Source organism: Haplochromis burtoni, unplaced genomic scaffold (genome assembly GCF_018398535.1).
Source record: "Haplochromis burtoni strain Fernald_Lab_line unplaced genomic scaffold, NCSU_Asbu1 Contig_25, whole genome shotgun sequence".
In the NCBI taxonomy this organism is placed as follows: domain Eukaryota; kingdom Metazoa; phylum Chordata; class Actinopteri; order Cichliformes; family Cichlidae; genus Haplochromis; species Haplochromis burtoni.
This window is the reverse complement of record NW_024582386.1, coordinates 793857-810491: the sequence shown is the minus strand read 5'-3', so window position 1 is coordinate 810491 and position 16635 is coordinate 793857. Positions and strand designations below refer to the sequence as shown.

Below are 16635 nucleotides of genomic sequence, written 5' to 3'. Positions count from 1 at the left end.
AGATGGGGGTGGGGTGGGGAGGAGGGAGGGGGTTCTTGATATCTGATATAATAGCAGCTATCACTTAGATAAAAAAGCAGATTTTATAGTTTTTATTTATATAATATAATCAGCAGTGTTTTCATGAAACCCCCCACTCTTCCTAATATTTCAAAGTCATTATTTTTTTTATAAATATTCTAGAACAACAGCTGTATTTTATGATGAGAGTGAAGTGAATACATTTTCCATTCCACTGCATACAGACATGACATCAAAGATTTAATGACTTTTTCTGACATTGGGTGGCTTATTTGATGCAGAAAAGTCGTATAAACATTATAAAACACAAAAGGGATAAGAAACAATAAAAGTGCAGAGTTGGCATTACTGCCTTCATATAAAACTGAGGTTTGAAAATGTCCTGATTGTCATAAATTAAGAACATTAACTGGCAAACTCGTGCTGCTTTTGACAACTGGGGAAGTTGCAAAACAGATCAAAGTCTTACAATCAGGCTTGAAATGCATCCTCTTCGGTTTGGCAGCCGAATATGGGAGTCTGGGCCAAAAATAGTTAAAAGTCAAATTTGTTTTTCCCTATGTAGATTCATTCAGTGTATCAAGCCCTGTTAATATGCATCATAAAACCTGTCCTGTGTGACTATGTATCAAAGTTAAATACGCCCATGTTAATATTCTAGCCTAAAAGCAGCAGCTCTACTGCAAACAACAGATGGAAGGGGCAGATGCATTTATGTAAACCATATTTATGAAGTAAAGTATTTCATATATGGAAAACTATATTCAACAAGCAAAAGCACAACCAAGAGCTCAGCTTAAGTTTCACAGCAATAAATTAGATGCTGAAGCTACATATACAAAAAAGAGAAGGAAAAAAATCAACTGAACCATGTTGTGTGGGTGTGACGTAGGCCTGATGCTTTTCAGACCCAAGTTAAAATCTTTTTTTTTTTTATTCCTTGAGCACAACAAAAATAAATACGAAAAGCTACAGCTACCTTGTGCAGAATCTAGATCAATGAGTCACCTTTTTTTTTTTAACATTACCAGTCTGTTACCTACAACACTGTTTGTTTTTCCTACAGTAGTTCTTAAAACTGGTAGTGTGGAGCAGAGAGAGTCTCTGTGCCAATGATTCAGACAGATAGGCATCGAGCACTTTGATTGAATTTACCAGCTTTGGACTAGATGCTCATCTCGGGTATTTTAATGTACCTGCATGGGAAAGCAAACATTTACCGTTGTCTAGACTGAAAGCTAGGATTTATAACATAGATGTATCTGTGCTTGTTTCTCTACTCAAACGTTCCCATGGTTAATGTGAGAGTGAATGAGGAATTTTAAATAAAACTCACTGAATAAAAAGTCAAATAGTTGATGTAGCTGACATGTACAAATTACCAATAAATAAAAAAGACCGGGTAGGCCGAGCCTCTCAGTCTTTAGCGCCAAGGCTTTGGAATAGTCTCCAACTCCAACTACGCTTTGCTGACTCTGAGGACTCCTTTAAAAAGCAGTGAAAATAATTTTTTTTAATAAAACTTTCTGTTGTTTTCTTTTCTGTATCTTGCATTTGTGTTGCTATTAAGTATATTTTTAAGTTATAATATTACCCTTTGTTATTCTGTGTTGCTGTACAGAGCTTTGCGCTTGTGAAAAGCACAGCAAATAAACTTTATGGTGCAAGACAGATTGAAGTAGTACCTATTGTAATTAGAAATTGTTAGATTTAATGATGCACTTCATAAGATTTTTAAGTGCTGAATTTTCATATATGTGAAGAACATTTATTTGAATTCATATGTTTAATAACAATAGCAATTGCACAGTAAGTAAAATAGGTGGCCTGAGTGTTTGCCTGTATTAGCTGGGCACAAGGAAATAATCGAAATATTGATTTGGCAGAGTTGGTTGGTAATGCTGATTATATTCTTCTCCCTACACCTAGTTAATAATAATTTGAATATGCTCAATTAAGGAGCGTAATTAGAAGGCGTGAATAATTATCAGTACTGTAGAATTGCTATTTTGTAACCACAGATGAGCAATACTATTACATCACCAGAGTGAGTCTACGCAAACAACTGACATTAATTCAACAAAGTACATTCCTAGCTAGCCTTACAGTAATGACCCCAGTGCTAACAGCCCCTTTGATACAGGAACAGCAGAACACCAACTCAATAATGAAAGCCAGCACTGGTAAAATGCAAGCTCCCACAATAATATAAAAGATGATTAAGGAGTAGTTCATAGATTTATGAGCTCATATGATCCCCCTGAGGCCAGCAGTGTCTCTGTACTCAGTTTGACTAATGGTTCTTAAGCTAAGGCTGACAAGAAAAAGGATTTGGGGATTTATTTACACAAAAACCAAATTGTACGCTTTACATTTGCTAAATGCTCTCCTCTTCCTTGGCTGTAATTATGCAGAGCACTTAGAATTTCAAGATGTGTGCACTTGATCACGAGCAGGTTTGAGACACTGCAAGAGTCATATCAAAGGTACCATGCAGTCAACAATATCAAATATGTCAACCTCCCTGAGGGGTATACTGTTTCACTGCTAGACTTGACTAATGTTTCTGCACCACGGGTTGACTGGAGTTTCTTTTGTACTGATTGACTTATTTTGTTGTCATAGCACCGGCTGACTGATAATGCCGTCAGTTGTTCATTAAGGGCCAATCACAGCCCTGCAGACACAGAAACTCATGAATACGTAATGAAGAGAGATGATGGGGGGATGTGATTGGTGGGCTGTGCCGTGGGGAAGGAAACAGATTGCTCGTACCTGACACGTGCATAGACAACGGGCAAACAGGCGTGCACACAAACATATGCTTAAATCTAAGCAGACGCGCAAACTGCCACGAGACATCGTCAAACAACAGACAGATCTGTCAGCTTAAGCTGGACATTTGTACAAACAGGAACGCACACTGGTAAATCCAAAGAATTGCATACAGAGCAGAGGACAACAGAAATGGTGAGAATCCACACACACACATGCACACGCAGAAACCAGACGCAAATTTATACTCTTAGCACACACACAGTGACACACATATTCTCAGCCAGGTGTTGAAGTTGTAAGGTTAGACATTAAAGCACAGAGCCGTGCAGAGAAGAATGTCAACCGAATACTTAATTAATAATTTAACACTTCAATATTTGTTAAACATCACCTATGCTTGAGGCCTTACTTTCCCTATTGGATTGGGACAGCTTTAATATAGAAAGACTGAACAAAGAATCATAAAGAGTTATAAAACAACAGCAAATAATGGAGGGGAAATGCAGGTAAAATAGCGCACATCTTGTGCTTCAACAACAAAATTAAACATTTCCAGTAAGCAAAAAGGCAATGAAGTGTATGCCTTGCCACAGTATATTGGAATTACGGTGCTGTTTCTAAGCAAGTACAGAGACACAATCTCTCTACAGCACAGTACAAACAGGAGGAGGGAGGATAGCTCAAAATTCCTCATTCACTTTACAGGCTAATCGCAAGAAACCAAAAAAATAACTATGGTAGATGCACCTTTGCAGAGTTTTCTCAGATTTAATTGGAATTGAACTGGGTTACAATTACATTTCAATTCAAGAGGGATCCTGCTAGAATGGATAGCCTTTCTTTATTTTTTGTAGCAAAAAAAAAAAAAAAACTGTCACAGGTTGGGGTTGGACTTAAAATCCCAATAAAGTGCAGAAACAGGAAGATTGTGTGACATTTTCATTATGCTGATGCAGGAGTTAAAAATGCTTTCTAAACATTAAAATTTTGGATGCAGAATCAGCCTATTGATTTAGAGGTGCTACCTAGAATTCAAACAGCCAGGGAAGGTCAAAGAGAGCAGTCACGCAAACACTCTCCCTCCGTTATGTCTTGAGGATTCATCTTCATGGATTACTCACGTTATACCTTAAACAAGCTAAACTGGCTAATTCCCCAAAACCTAGGCACAACATTTCCTGCAGACTACAAAGTGGGGTAGTCTCTTGTGTTTTGCCATGAATATAGGGGTCTTACTGTTACTGAAAGCTGCACAAGTTCAGAATTAGAGCTGATTAGAGCTTCTAAACCAAATTAACCTTCTACAGACTTTACTGTGGCATCGTGGTTTGCCTCCAACAAATATCTCTAGTCTTGGTTAGGCTTTTTCATTCGTCTCATTACTAAATAGAGCATCTCGAGGAACAAAGAAAATAAACACACCTAGCCATATTTTGGCAGAAGTGTATGGAAAGCCAGGTTGTCTGGAAGCCTTTTTATGATTGTTTGGAATCTGTCATTACAAAAATTTGAAAATGCACCAATTAACAGTGTGATACCCCTGCACTCATAGTCAATTTTATTCTGGCAAAACAAAAAGTACCATGTGCAATGATGAAAAGAGGGGAAAAAAGACTCAAATTCAGAATCGGGGCAGGTGCGAGCATGTCAAAGCAAAATTAGCAGGAACAATGAAAATTCATGTATGCAGCACATTTAGAAATGATGGTATGGTATGGACTCTCAGATCACCTTCCCCGTGAATCAGACCATTTTAGTAATAATTAGCTTTGCCTCTGTTTTGTGTGTACCTACCTATTTTCCTAATATAGTGAACACATTTTCTTATATGTTTAAGATATTTTAAAACGGGAGCTACTGCAGCATTGTCAGGATCCTTCCACCCTCGCTTTCTAAAATGTTAATGCTCATTAATAAGAGTCAGGCATTACTTCTCACTGTTCAGACTGAAATTTGTACTGTAAATGGAAACCCTGGCAAGTATTCAATTCACTCGATGGCTTGCCGATGGGCTTGTGATTGGCTGACCGCCGACAACATTAAACATATGATTAACTGGATATGGATAACTTTGTGAATGACAATTAGTCTACTTGAATCTAGCTAGTTTCTATATTGTGGAAATATAATATAATAATTTGTTTCAATGGGCTAACTGAAGGGCTCCCAGGACTCTTATATGTTTTATAAGTTCTTACTGCTGTTGGAATTTATTAAGATGAAATTATAAAATCATAAAAATGTTGAATGAGAGTAAATGTCCTGAAAATAGAGTAACTAAACAGAACTGCTTTGGCTGCAAAGCCAGTAACAATAGGTAGCCTACTTTCCTTCGTTTCCTTAATGTGTCTGTCACACTTGTCACACAGACGGCTTTTGAATGAATGAAGACAAAATACATTCACCTGTTTGTGAAGAGTGAGTGAGTCAGGAGTCTGTACTTTTTTGCTGCATTTCTTTCCTTTTCTTGCATGTCAACTCCCTTGCTTTGTATAGATTGCCTTGGAGTAGCTCGGTACTCCAAGGCAATCGTTTGAATGGATTACTGAAGCATGTAAATAAATGATCAAATGCAGCTGCACCTGGAAGCTGGATCATTTGTTTTTCTAGGAGTGAGCCAACTGCGCAGTCCCCTAGCTTAGCCTCTCAGTGGCTGATATGGCACAAAGTCATTATGGTGCCTATTTTGCATATTAGCAAGAAATAAAGAAAACAAAATAAAAATAAAACCAATAAATAAATAAATAAATAAATAAAAAGCAAAAAAAAAAAAAAAAAAACCTTGGCTTGTCTATGCCATGGTGAGTTGATAGACTACATACAGGAATGTACAAAAAATTATGAAACACGTAAAGGTTGATGTAGAGGTGTGCAATGAGTGACTGCTATTATAAAACATTAATTGCACAGGTTTATTAGACAATGTTAATAACTCTGTCAGCTGGATTTTAAGCCCCGTTTCGGCCTGAAATCCTCAACACCCATGTCAACTCCCTTGCTTATACTTTTAATTTCTATAATGTGTAGAAATTAAGGAGAACTTGTGCATAAATTAGGCAGATGTACAGTTTTGAGTAATTACAGTTTAATTATTTTTAGCCTGCTGAGAAAATGCAACATTTAGAAAAGACAACTTTGCAAGAAACAGGGCTCAAATTTTTCATATTTGGGTAGAGGAAAAACCTTTTAACTTAAATTCACCAAGTGGCAAGGAAATATGAAGTGGACTAATATGTTAGCTGAGTGGAGATCCATCATGTTACTAAGCCCTGTTACTGTGGTACAGTCCAAACTAGTCCCTGCTGGTCATTCATTCATTACATTATATTGTGCAATAATAAGTTTTAGATGACAAGACCATTTGCTTTACAGTAAGTTAACACCATGACTTTTCCCAGCTTTTCTTTCAAATTGCAATCAAGTACAAAACTTAGATGTTAGAAATTAAAGGGCAGCATTGTCATCGTTATTGTTATGTAAACATAGAACTTGTTAGACTTAACACTTTATGTCTATAGACATGTAAAAAGGTAGAACTAGCTGCTGTCTTTGACAAACTCTTTGAGCACTGTCTTAACTAAGCAGTTATTATAAGCTCCATATTTTTGTATTTGATGCATTTGTTTGTGGCTGACTGACTGTACCTTAGTGGCTGCATTGCTGAGTAGAAATGTGACTCACTGGTTGACTGAAACCATATGTGGCATCTGGCTCACAAGATGTCTCCATTTTTTTTTTTTTTACCTTATTATACTGTGAATGTTTTTCTTCAAAACACGTGGTCCTGAAAATTCTTAAAGTTAATCTATTTAAAGCCTAAATTCCCTGTAACACTTTGGCCACTGACAACTGAGGGTTTAATTGACAACCTGATCCACTCGTTTCTAGCTTTGAGGGAGAAGAGCTGCTCATGTTCTTTTTTTATTTAACAGGGAAGATGACTTTGAACTTCCTATTTTCAGCTTTAGCCTCGGGTGTATTTCTAGGGGGTAAGAACATACTGCAATGCACTCAGTCACATCTAGAAGATGGCATGTTCAACCATAGTCACAATACATAACAGTGGAACAGCTGGGTTTCAGAAAAGTTCTTCGACTTAGTCACTAATGCAAACTTGGTTACTCTTCCTCTCAGCAGTAGTCTATTTTCAAAGAAGAAGAAAAAGAGTTCTCTTATTTATTATTTCTTGTGTGAATTTGAGCGTTTTGTTGTCGTAGAGTTGCCACAGTGGTGCAGTGGTTGGGACTGCATCAGCAATCTGGTTAAGCAAGAAGGTCTGGGAGTAGGCTATGAGACCCCTGCAATGAAGGGATGTCCAGAGATGTGAATGTTTGTCTTTGCCAGTTTCTAGGTATTGTTGTTTTTTGCTTTTTAATTAATTAAATATGCTGTATATGGGGAATAAATGAGACACTGCAAGAAGTTAATAATAACTCTACTTAAAATCTGCTTAAAAAACTCCACCTTGATTACTTTGTTCACTGTAACTGTCTTAAGGTTTGAAACTGTAATTGCAGAATTGAGCAAATCTCCTCCCATTTCATCACCATCTATTATGGTTTCACCTCACATATTACCCACTGTCTTGAAGGTGAATTAAACACAAATACGTTTTGATTACTAAAATGTAAAATTTTTGCTGTTTCCATATTCTGGACATTGGGTATCGGTGCATTGCATACTGTGATTTCATAAATGTAAATAGAACCAGTTATTTACAGACCCTTATAATCATGCTGGTTCAAATCTAAATCAGTAGCAATGGGACAAACACAGTGGATTTTTTTGGAAAGCTTCACATCCTACAGTCCACAGTAGAGGCCAAAAGCATCAAAGTTGGACACTTTAGTCTGCCAACAACTCAGATTAAGACACTTACTGTACATATCTTGAGTCCCAAGATGACATGTGACATGACATTGGATGCACTTCCCCTCATGGGCAAAAAACTATTAAATTTTATGTCGTCTACTACAGTACAAAAGTCCTACATTTGGATTGTCCAGCATGTTTAAAACGAATGCCAAAATTGCAAATTAGTTTTCTTTATTAGGGGAACTAAATCTCTAAAGGCAGTTTGGTCCTGAGGTAAATAGCATTCACATTTACCCAGGGACGCTGTCATAGCTGAATAATTACCAAAGTTCAATTAAACATGCTAATGGACACTTAATATGCTTGTATTTAGCTGTGAAGGAGACAGTAAGGAGCACACAGATAAACCATGACATAAGCTGTTTTCACTCAGGCACACGCAGCTATGAACTCTTCCTGATAGTACAGAATATAACTGTATGACTGAGCAGAAATTTAGACTAAATTTGGTTGGACATTACATCGTCTTTAGATTGCAAGCGAGAACAGGTGAGCTGAACTCACAGGTAGAAGGTTGATATATATCAAATATTAAAGTACTTTATTTAGTATTTCCAAATATTTCCTGCTTTGAGCTACATCACAAGGACAACTGCAAATGTGTAAATACTAAATAGAATGAAAAAAATATATTAAAGTAAGAACCTATAAAAAATATATATTAAAGTAAGAACCTATAAAAAACAATGCAAATTATTTTAATAGAAGTGATTTTTCCCTTTAACACGAAGACTCTCTACTGTGAGATATGTGAATTGAAATGGTTCATTCCTTTAATTTAGGTCTATCAACATAAAGCCTATGGCATGTTTCAAAACCTTGCCACTGTGAATCATTCTGAAGCATCAATTAAGCATTTAAATGGGTAATTAACTTGGTGCATTTGGTTAAGCCATGCACTGGAGCTGCAGGCTTTGCGTCTCTAAATACACTAATTTATGAATGGGCTTTTCCATTGTCCAAGAAGCATGAACAACAGCGAATCCACACCACACACACACACACACACACACACACACACACATCACACCACACACACACACACACACACACACACACACACACACACACACGTGCTTCCTCCCTCTGAAGTGGTCTACAATAGCCAGTTATGGCTTTATGATATAAAATATTCTTAATTTTAATATTTATACATATTTGATATTTAGCCCCACTGTAATTCCAGACTTTTCCCCTTAAACCTCCGATTCCCCACGGCTCTGTTTCTCTTCTACCTCCCAATTTGTTTTAATAACACCTCTGGATTTCCTTACTGTTTTACCATCCTCACTCTCTGACTTCCTCTTTTCTTCCTTTATAATGTCGGTTGTTGGTGGTGCCTCTCTAACCCTTCTGCCCCTTTTCTGCAAAGTTGGATATAAATCATTAGGAGATTATTATTAATTCAGAACCTCATAATTTGGCCGCAGCAGAAGGAGAATGCTTCTGTGAGCAGAGTTTCTGACCTTACAGACACACAAACATTCTGTCCAACTGGCTGGCGGCACCCAGAGCCAAATGAGGACCTCTGAGGTCTCATAGCAGCGTCTTGTAAACTAAACAAAAGCCTGCAAAAGCATATTTGTTGATTAAGTCGTTTAGTGTAATGTTGAACTGCTTTCATCCTGTGTTTGCCACTACACTAAACTAACCCTGCCCAAGGGTCTCATAATGCATTCTCCAGGAGAAAAGCTGATTTTTGTAGACCTGAAAAACATCTCATTTGGAACGCTCTGCAGAGTTAAGTAAAAAGACGAAAAATATAATAGCATAAAAATATGAGTTGGTAACCACCCCAGGAGTAAATTTAACAACAGCAGAGAAAAATAAATGCAGGAAAAAACTGGAAAAAAACACTACACTATACAAGAAACAAAACAAAATTGCTGAATCAAATAATCTACAATCAATTATTGCAGTGATATACATAAATATTTTTGCAAGTACTTCCACAAGACTGTAATCCAACTGGAGGTCATCACTATTGTAGCATTGCCAATCGTTGCCTTTGGCAATGTTGCATTCTCAATATTGGCCTATCTTCATTATCTAGTGAATATAGGCCAGCAAAATAAATTAACATACAAAGTCAATAATGTGATCAATGCTTTATCATTTCTTTCTACATGGAGAAATAATATTCTCTATTTCAAAGAAAGAAAAGCTTCATGTGGACAGCCTGTGAAGTAAATCTGCCAGTGCTTTAGGAACATTGCGTGACTTTAGGTGACTTAACAGTTTCAGCCACCCAACCCGTCCTTCTGCTAATATGTTAGAAGCAACAAAGTAATGGGTATGACTGGCAGCTGACAGAGAGTAGCCAATCAATCATAATCTTGTTAAAAAGTCCACTAATTAATCAACTCGTTTATCACACTGACACCCCTCATTAACATGTTGATTAACCTTTTCAACTAATTAGGATCAATTAAACCAATTATAGGTAAATCTCAAGTGGAGTGGTCAGGTTGTCAATCAGTCAGTCAAGTAATATGGAAAGAAAACCGATGGATAAGAACGGAAAGAGAAGAGAAGATTCAGGAAGAAACGTGGCAAAAGAGATGTTTTACAGAGAAAGGGGTGATAATTACTTGTACTTACTCTATTTAATACCTTGTTATACAATACTTTTATAATTTAAGAATTTTTAGTTAAATCTTAATGTCTGTTTAAATATACCATCGTCTTTTCTCTTTTTGGCATTTAACCATGTTTGAATTGTTGACTGAGAGGAGGGGCGAGGGGTCGGCGGATAACCACGATGACCCACAGTTTGTACAAAATCACAAACATGCCCCCACCTCTGTCCCACAGTATTAACCATTTTAAAACTCAAATACAAGCCACATTTGCAGTAAAGTATCATCTGGGGTCATATGCAACTTAACGAGCTCATCATACCCACAGATTGCGGATTAATTGATAATTCAGTTTCACTTTACTCTGTTTAGTTGGCCAGCTGTTAGTTGGGTCTTGCAAATCTTGCAAGTGACCAATACACTACATCAGCCATTCCATTCAAGTCAAAGGTGCTGCAGTCCCCTTAAAAACCAGAAACTCCCATGAGGCCCACTCAATCCTAAATTAAATCTTCACTCTAATCAAAACATAAGAGAACGTGATGGATTTTCTTTGAAAATTGCATTAAAACAAACACAAACAACACAATATAAATGGCTAGTTATGTAATAATAACTTCATAATGAGCAATAGTAATGTGTAGTAACAAAATAACCACCTATTATAAATGTTACTACATTTTTTATATAAATAAATAATGTATACAAATATGTCACTTCAAATAGATGTGAGTAATTTCAAACTGAACTACTTACTTAATTACTGCGACACAGCTGCAGTACTGTTACAGCCCACCAGGGGGCCCCATCCCACACTTTGGGAATCACTGCACTACAAAATTCATGCGGTTGTCAGAAATTTAAAAACATTTGTTTTCTTAGATTTAATGTCCAAAAATAAAGTAGTAAATTATTCAATCCCTTGGCATTAAAAGCTAAAATGAATTACGATCCTATATTAATTTTGAAGAAAATACAGTAAAACCCATTCAGCAGCCACCTGTATGCACAGACATGCATCTATTTTATATTAATCGTGCTTTGAGCTGATTTGATTAATGTAACATTACAACCTTTTAACCAAGAGTGCTACACTGCCCATGTGGAAAAGAAATAGTAAAAACATATATGATTTACTCATGAAAGTGGCACTTTCTCATTACTTTCATATATTTTTTTAGTAAGTATACAAAACATACACGTTTCATTATATAATTTTTCAAGGGATCTTATATGTGTTTTCACTCTTGTATGCTTTTCATACAAGTTTCATACAAGACAGATACAAACTTTATAAGATTTATATATATCTTTCCCATATGGGTGGGCTGGCTTATGCCACTCTCCAAACACTTTGCTAAACGTCATGCCAGGAAGCGTGCACAGGGAGAGCAGAACAAACTCTACATTATCCAAAGACAGACAAATACTCGTTCAAAAGCATGCAGAAGGTCACCGGGGCTGCTATTCGGAGAAACTGCTGTGTTTATCACTGTGTCTGAAAAAAACACAGTTGACTGTGGAAAAATGGTGACAAAAATGGTGGGAGGGGAGCGAGGCAGACACATTCGCATTGTGTCATTGAGTGCGTACGAGTGTGTCAATTCAGACACATGCTGATTTTTTTTTTTTTGTTACTTCTCGCGGCATGATCATAAACACAGTTTCTCCTCTACAAACAAACTCTACAAACACGATCCAGTTAGTATACGGAGCAAGCGCTACTCCTGAGAGCTGGCATTTTGGTTAGGCGCACACCTTCTCTTTTCTTGCCTGAGTGTGCTTGGTATTTTGGGGGCTTGTTCTCAACTTGTGCTGAGGAAAGACGCGAGTAGGCAGTGTGTCAGTAATAATCCAGTGTCAAGCATGACCAAGATGCGTGTGTGCTGGCTGCCCACTCAGATCAGGGCAATGACGCACGGACAAACTATATTGCCACCGTGCGATTAGCTTAAAGTAGTTAAACTTTGCACATAAAACATGTAAATACAATAAAATATGTAAATATCACAAAATATAATTACGTTTCTCAACATTATGGTTGAAATGCATTATTATTAAATTGAAACCAAACTGAAACAAGTACTGTTTTGTAATTGTGCCACATGTGCAGAAAAAAAAAAGATAAAATACCAAAGTCTGTGTATCTTTTGATGTCGAATGGACTCTTTTGAAAACGGACTAGCAATTTGAATGCACAAAACACCTTTTTTTTTTTTTTTTTGTAAAAGTAGTAGAGGCAATCCAAGACTACAACAGAAGGCTGGAAAGTAAGGAAAGCAATTTTACATTTAGAAAAGGAAAAGAAAAAACACTATCTCCTCCAACCTATGTGTGCAGTTGTTCCACACATTCGACTCTCATTATCACTGTTGGGGGACATGGACTATGCCAAATGAATTTCCAAGTGTTTTCCACCAGTTAGGGTTTTTGTGTCAAAGAAATCTAGCTGTGCACTTAACTTGAATAGTTACCCAAGAGGGGAAAAAACAGAAAAGAGCAAGCTATACAGGGAAGAGTGAGAGAAAGGCAGTAAGATTGAGACAGTGAGAGAAAATGTAACAGAGAAAAGGCGAGACGTTTGGAGTCAACAAACGTAATTAGAGGGAATCTGAGGGAGGGATGATGGGGACCAACTGTCAGAGAGAAACACAAACACAAAAATGCCAAAAAAAAAGGCAAAAGAGGCCAAATCAGAACCTTGAAAATAGCTGTTATTAAAGGCAGAGATATGCACACACTGTACATCCCATTTCATTTTTCAGAAATGAACACCCTGTGCATATACTGTATCTCCATGTGCGTGCGTGTGTGCGTGCAAGCGTGCATTTAAATAATCATCTCTGTGAAGATAATCAGATTTCACCCGTCTTACCTTGATAATGTGCGCTGAATCCACGGTAACGGTGGTTGCCATCAGTCACGAAATGCAGCCGAAGCCAGTTTTTGTTGCTGACGATAGGAGAAGGGACGTTAGTGCCCGACAACCTAAAAAGGAAGACAGAATGAAAATGCTTAATGAAATAAAACATGGATCCATACAAAGACACATTTATAATACCTTAGCCTTCACCTAATCCTATAATACACAGAATGATTGTATGACTGAAATTTAAATGGTCATTTTTTTAGGCAAGAAGTGCAGACACGTGCTTAGCAGTGCATGCACTCTACACAGGAGTTGACTAGGATCAAACCTCTAAGCCTGCGGTCAGTGGAAAACCCACTTTATCACCTGAGCCACGCCTGCTATAGGTTAAACACCATGCTTCACCTGGTTTAGCTTTGTGCCCCCATATTTTGCTGCAGTATAACTGTAATACCAGTGCTTGGCTTTAAGAAAAGGACAAATGTCTGGCCACAGCTGTAGGGTACGAAACCTAATATTTGCCAAGTCTAGTCCACTGTTGGAGCGGATTTGAAAACGCAGCCCTTCTCCTCCCCATTCTCCCGGCACTAACACCAAACACAGCTTATGCAGAAGATCAGATCAGCTTGATGCTGGACTTCGTGAGCTTTATACTCGCTCATCTGAAAGAACCTGTAATTGTCTACAGTCCCCTGGAAAAACCTGGAAACAGAGCATACCTGAGACACAGAGATCACTGTGATTTCTGTTTAGTCCAATAACACGAATAGATTACTGCTTCCACCAGCTTTCTTTTCTTTTCTTTTTCTGTAAATGCATGCATATATTTGCTGCATTTATCTGATACTGATTATGGCAATTAGTGGAAATGTAGCATTATGTTGCTATTCAATGAGTTTAAACACAATAAACTTGGGCGGATGACACATTATTGGAATTGGCACTCTACATCAAAGCTTTACAACTTCTCATTTTGTTAAAGAAAGACCGTTAAGATCTTAAGAATAAAGCTTTTAAGATGTGGTTATATTGTGAGTGGTTGAATGCGATAATATGAGGCACTTCACTCCAAATATTATGTTTCCAGTATAATATTAAGGGAACAGAAAATACATGCAGCCTGCAACTTCAATTGCAGTGAATGGAAACTGGATGGCCAGTCAGCTCCAAAATAGAAAATCTCATCTGAGAGGATGGAGCTCTGATCTCCAAATAAACACTGCTGCACACCCAAAGCTGATCCAAAACCAGACTGATGATAGTTTCAGAAGGCTGTAAAACCTTCACATAACAATTTAGAAAACTAAACATTTTTAGTAAATTAACAATTAGCTAATAACCGAAGGAACTGTGCTTTAGACTGCACTTCCACAGGATCACGAATATTTTAAAATTCATTCAGTGTTTATAAAGGTCGTGTATGTGTTGCTGCTGTCTTGGATTAAGTGAGAACAAAGCCTATGGTGAGTGTAATGATGCAGAATGAATTACACACAGTCTCTTGCAGAATTTTAAGGGTACCTCGCTCGCTCTTAATTAACTGTTCACTGTCTAATTCCCAGGAGGTAGCTGGTGGATATAATGTATGAAAGTCTTGAATCACCCCTAATTTTTTATATTATGCTTCCAAGGATGCAGACGTTCTTGTATTTTCTTGCATAAATGGTCCTGAGCAATAATTCTCCAGACTTTCTGAAGGTCTTTTCTTTCTTTGGACATTGGCTGCTTTTTCACTCATTTTCAGTTCCGTCCTTGTAGCTGACCATTTTCAGAAGAATATTTCATGTTGCTTGTTAAGCCATCTTAACACTGGCCTATAAATTATTCATCATTCAAGCTTAAAAAAAAGCAATATACAATTTATATGATATTTTTGTGCACTACGTTAACAGCAGCCAGTTCAAAAACACGTCATGTGTTCTCATTTCGTTCATTCAATATGTATAAAATGTATAAAAATTAAGTTAAGTGGCTCATGGAGTGATGAATCCAAATTTAAAGTTTTCGTTTTAAACTGTCATCCGTATGTACAGATGAAGTCAAGTGAGGCAACAGTGAGTGTCTACAGCCATCTGTAAAAGACGATGAAGGCTCTGTCATGGTTTGGGGCTGCATTTCAAACAGTGGTGTTGGCGATCTTGCCAAAATGGATGAAATTATGAATAGATCAGATTTTGATCCCGCCCTGCGATATCTTGAAAGTGTCTGATTGGCAACAGCTTCCCAAACACGCTGTCAGTCAAGCAAAAACATGCCTGGCTAGAAGAAACTCAGAGCTCGAACCTCAACATTATTGAAGCAGTGACAAAGAATGGAATAAAGTCATCCAAAGAAGAGCTTGGAACATCCTTCAAGAAGCCTGAAGGATTATTCATAAGGACTGCTTAAAGAAATAGTAAGAAAACGTAAACAGTTGAGTTCAGGCTGTGTAGAAGCAAGCATAGCAAGTACAGACTTGTTAGAATGGTACAAATGTTGTTTTTGCCTAATACACTTTGTTTCCATCTATGCATGTACAGGTTTTATTAAATGATTGCACCTGTTTCCTATTTTTTTTTCAGCAAAATATAAATAAAGGGTGAGAATGTAATTCAAAAAGTCAGTCATCATGACACTTCCTGAAACTGAAGTTGGTAGTTGTTGCTATTGTACTGGTTCTGCACATTGATTGCTATAAGGATGGCAATTATTTGTCTTTTTTCCCTCCTAAGATTTATATACAATCTACCTAACTGACTCATAGTATATGCAAATTCAGATCATCAAATGTCAGACTTCAATGAACCACTTTTAAAAATATTAGCTTTTTTGCATTTAAGCAAGCTGAATCAAGGCTTTCAGGGTACATAGCGCTACCAGATGGGACCCAATTTGCAACACTTTCATCAAGTGGTGAGAATAAGACCACTTAATTGGTTGAGAAGGTGAAGAAGGCTCTTGTGGTTGGCAAAGTGAAGTGTGTTAGGTCACTACTGCATTAGAGGAACTGAATGCTTTTGCAGTTCAGAATAAAACACCCTTGATTCTATATGGCTTTAAATATCTAAACCTCAAATAAAATCTCTGCTGGCAATTAACCACCTTCGATGCACCAGTTCTTTGATTTATGGCGCTTTCATCTTGTAGTGTCAAGCAACAGGTGCTGTCTTTCTTTCATTGCATTTTCATTTTTTGAGATATTTTTAGTACTATCACCTTGGCTGTTAGATTTAAGACACAGGTATACACACACACACACACACACGAATGGTCTTGAAAGAGAAGTGGACCGTCCTCTCTCATGTTCACTTGTCCCCTTCTGGAAACCGACGCATTCCATTAATGTCAACACACACACGCACAAAGGCATGAATAGGAGCATTATATTGTATGCACTATTATCCAGTGCCAATACACTCTAATAACAGTGGTAAAAAGTGGAACACAAGAGTGCTGAGCAGGTGCTTTAGAAGGTGTATCTCTGCGTGTGTGTGTGTGTGTGTGTGTGTGTGTGTGTGTGTGTGTGTGTGTGTG

General features: G+C 37.3%; 1 protein-coding gene across 7 annotated transcripts in view; it reads right to left on the bottom strand.

Annotated features, from left to right (window-relative positions):
* The window catches only part of csmd3b (CUB and Sushi multiple domains 3b), a 395380-nt gene that overhangs the window by 134711 nt on the left and 244034 nt on the right, over nt 1–16635 (bottom strand). For all 7 annotated transcript variants that reach the window (XM_014332163.2, XM_014332164.2, XM_014332166.2 and 4 more), the window contains exon 6: nt 13129–13241. In XM_014332163.2, the coding sequence (XP_014187649.1) occupies nt 13129–13241 (113 nt within the window). The remainder of the gene's footprint in view (nt 1–13128; nt 13242–16635) is intronic.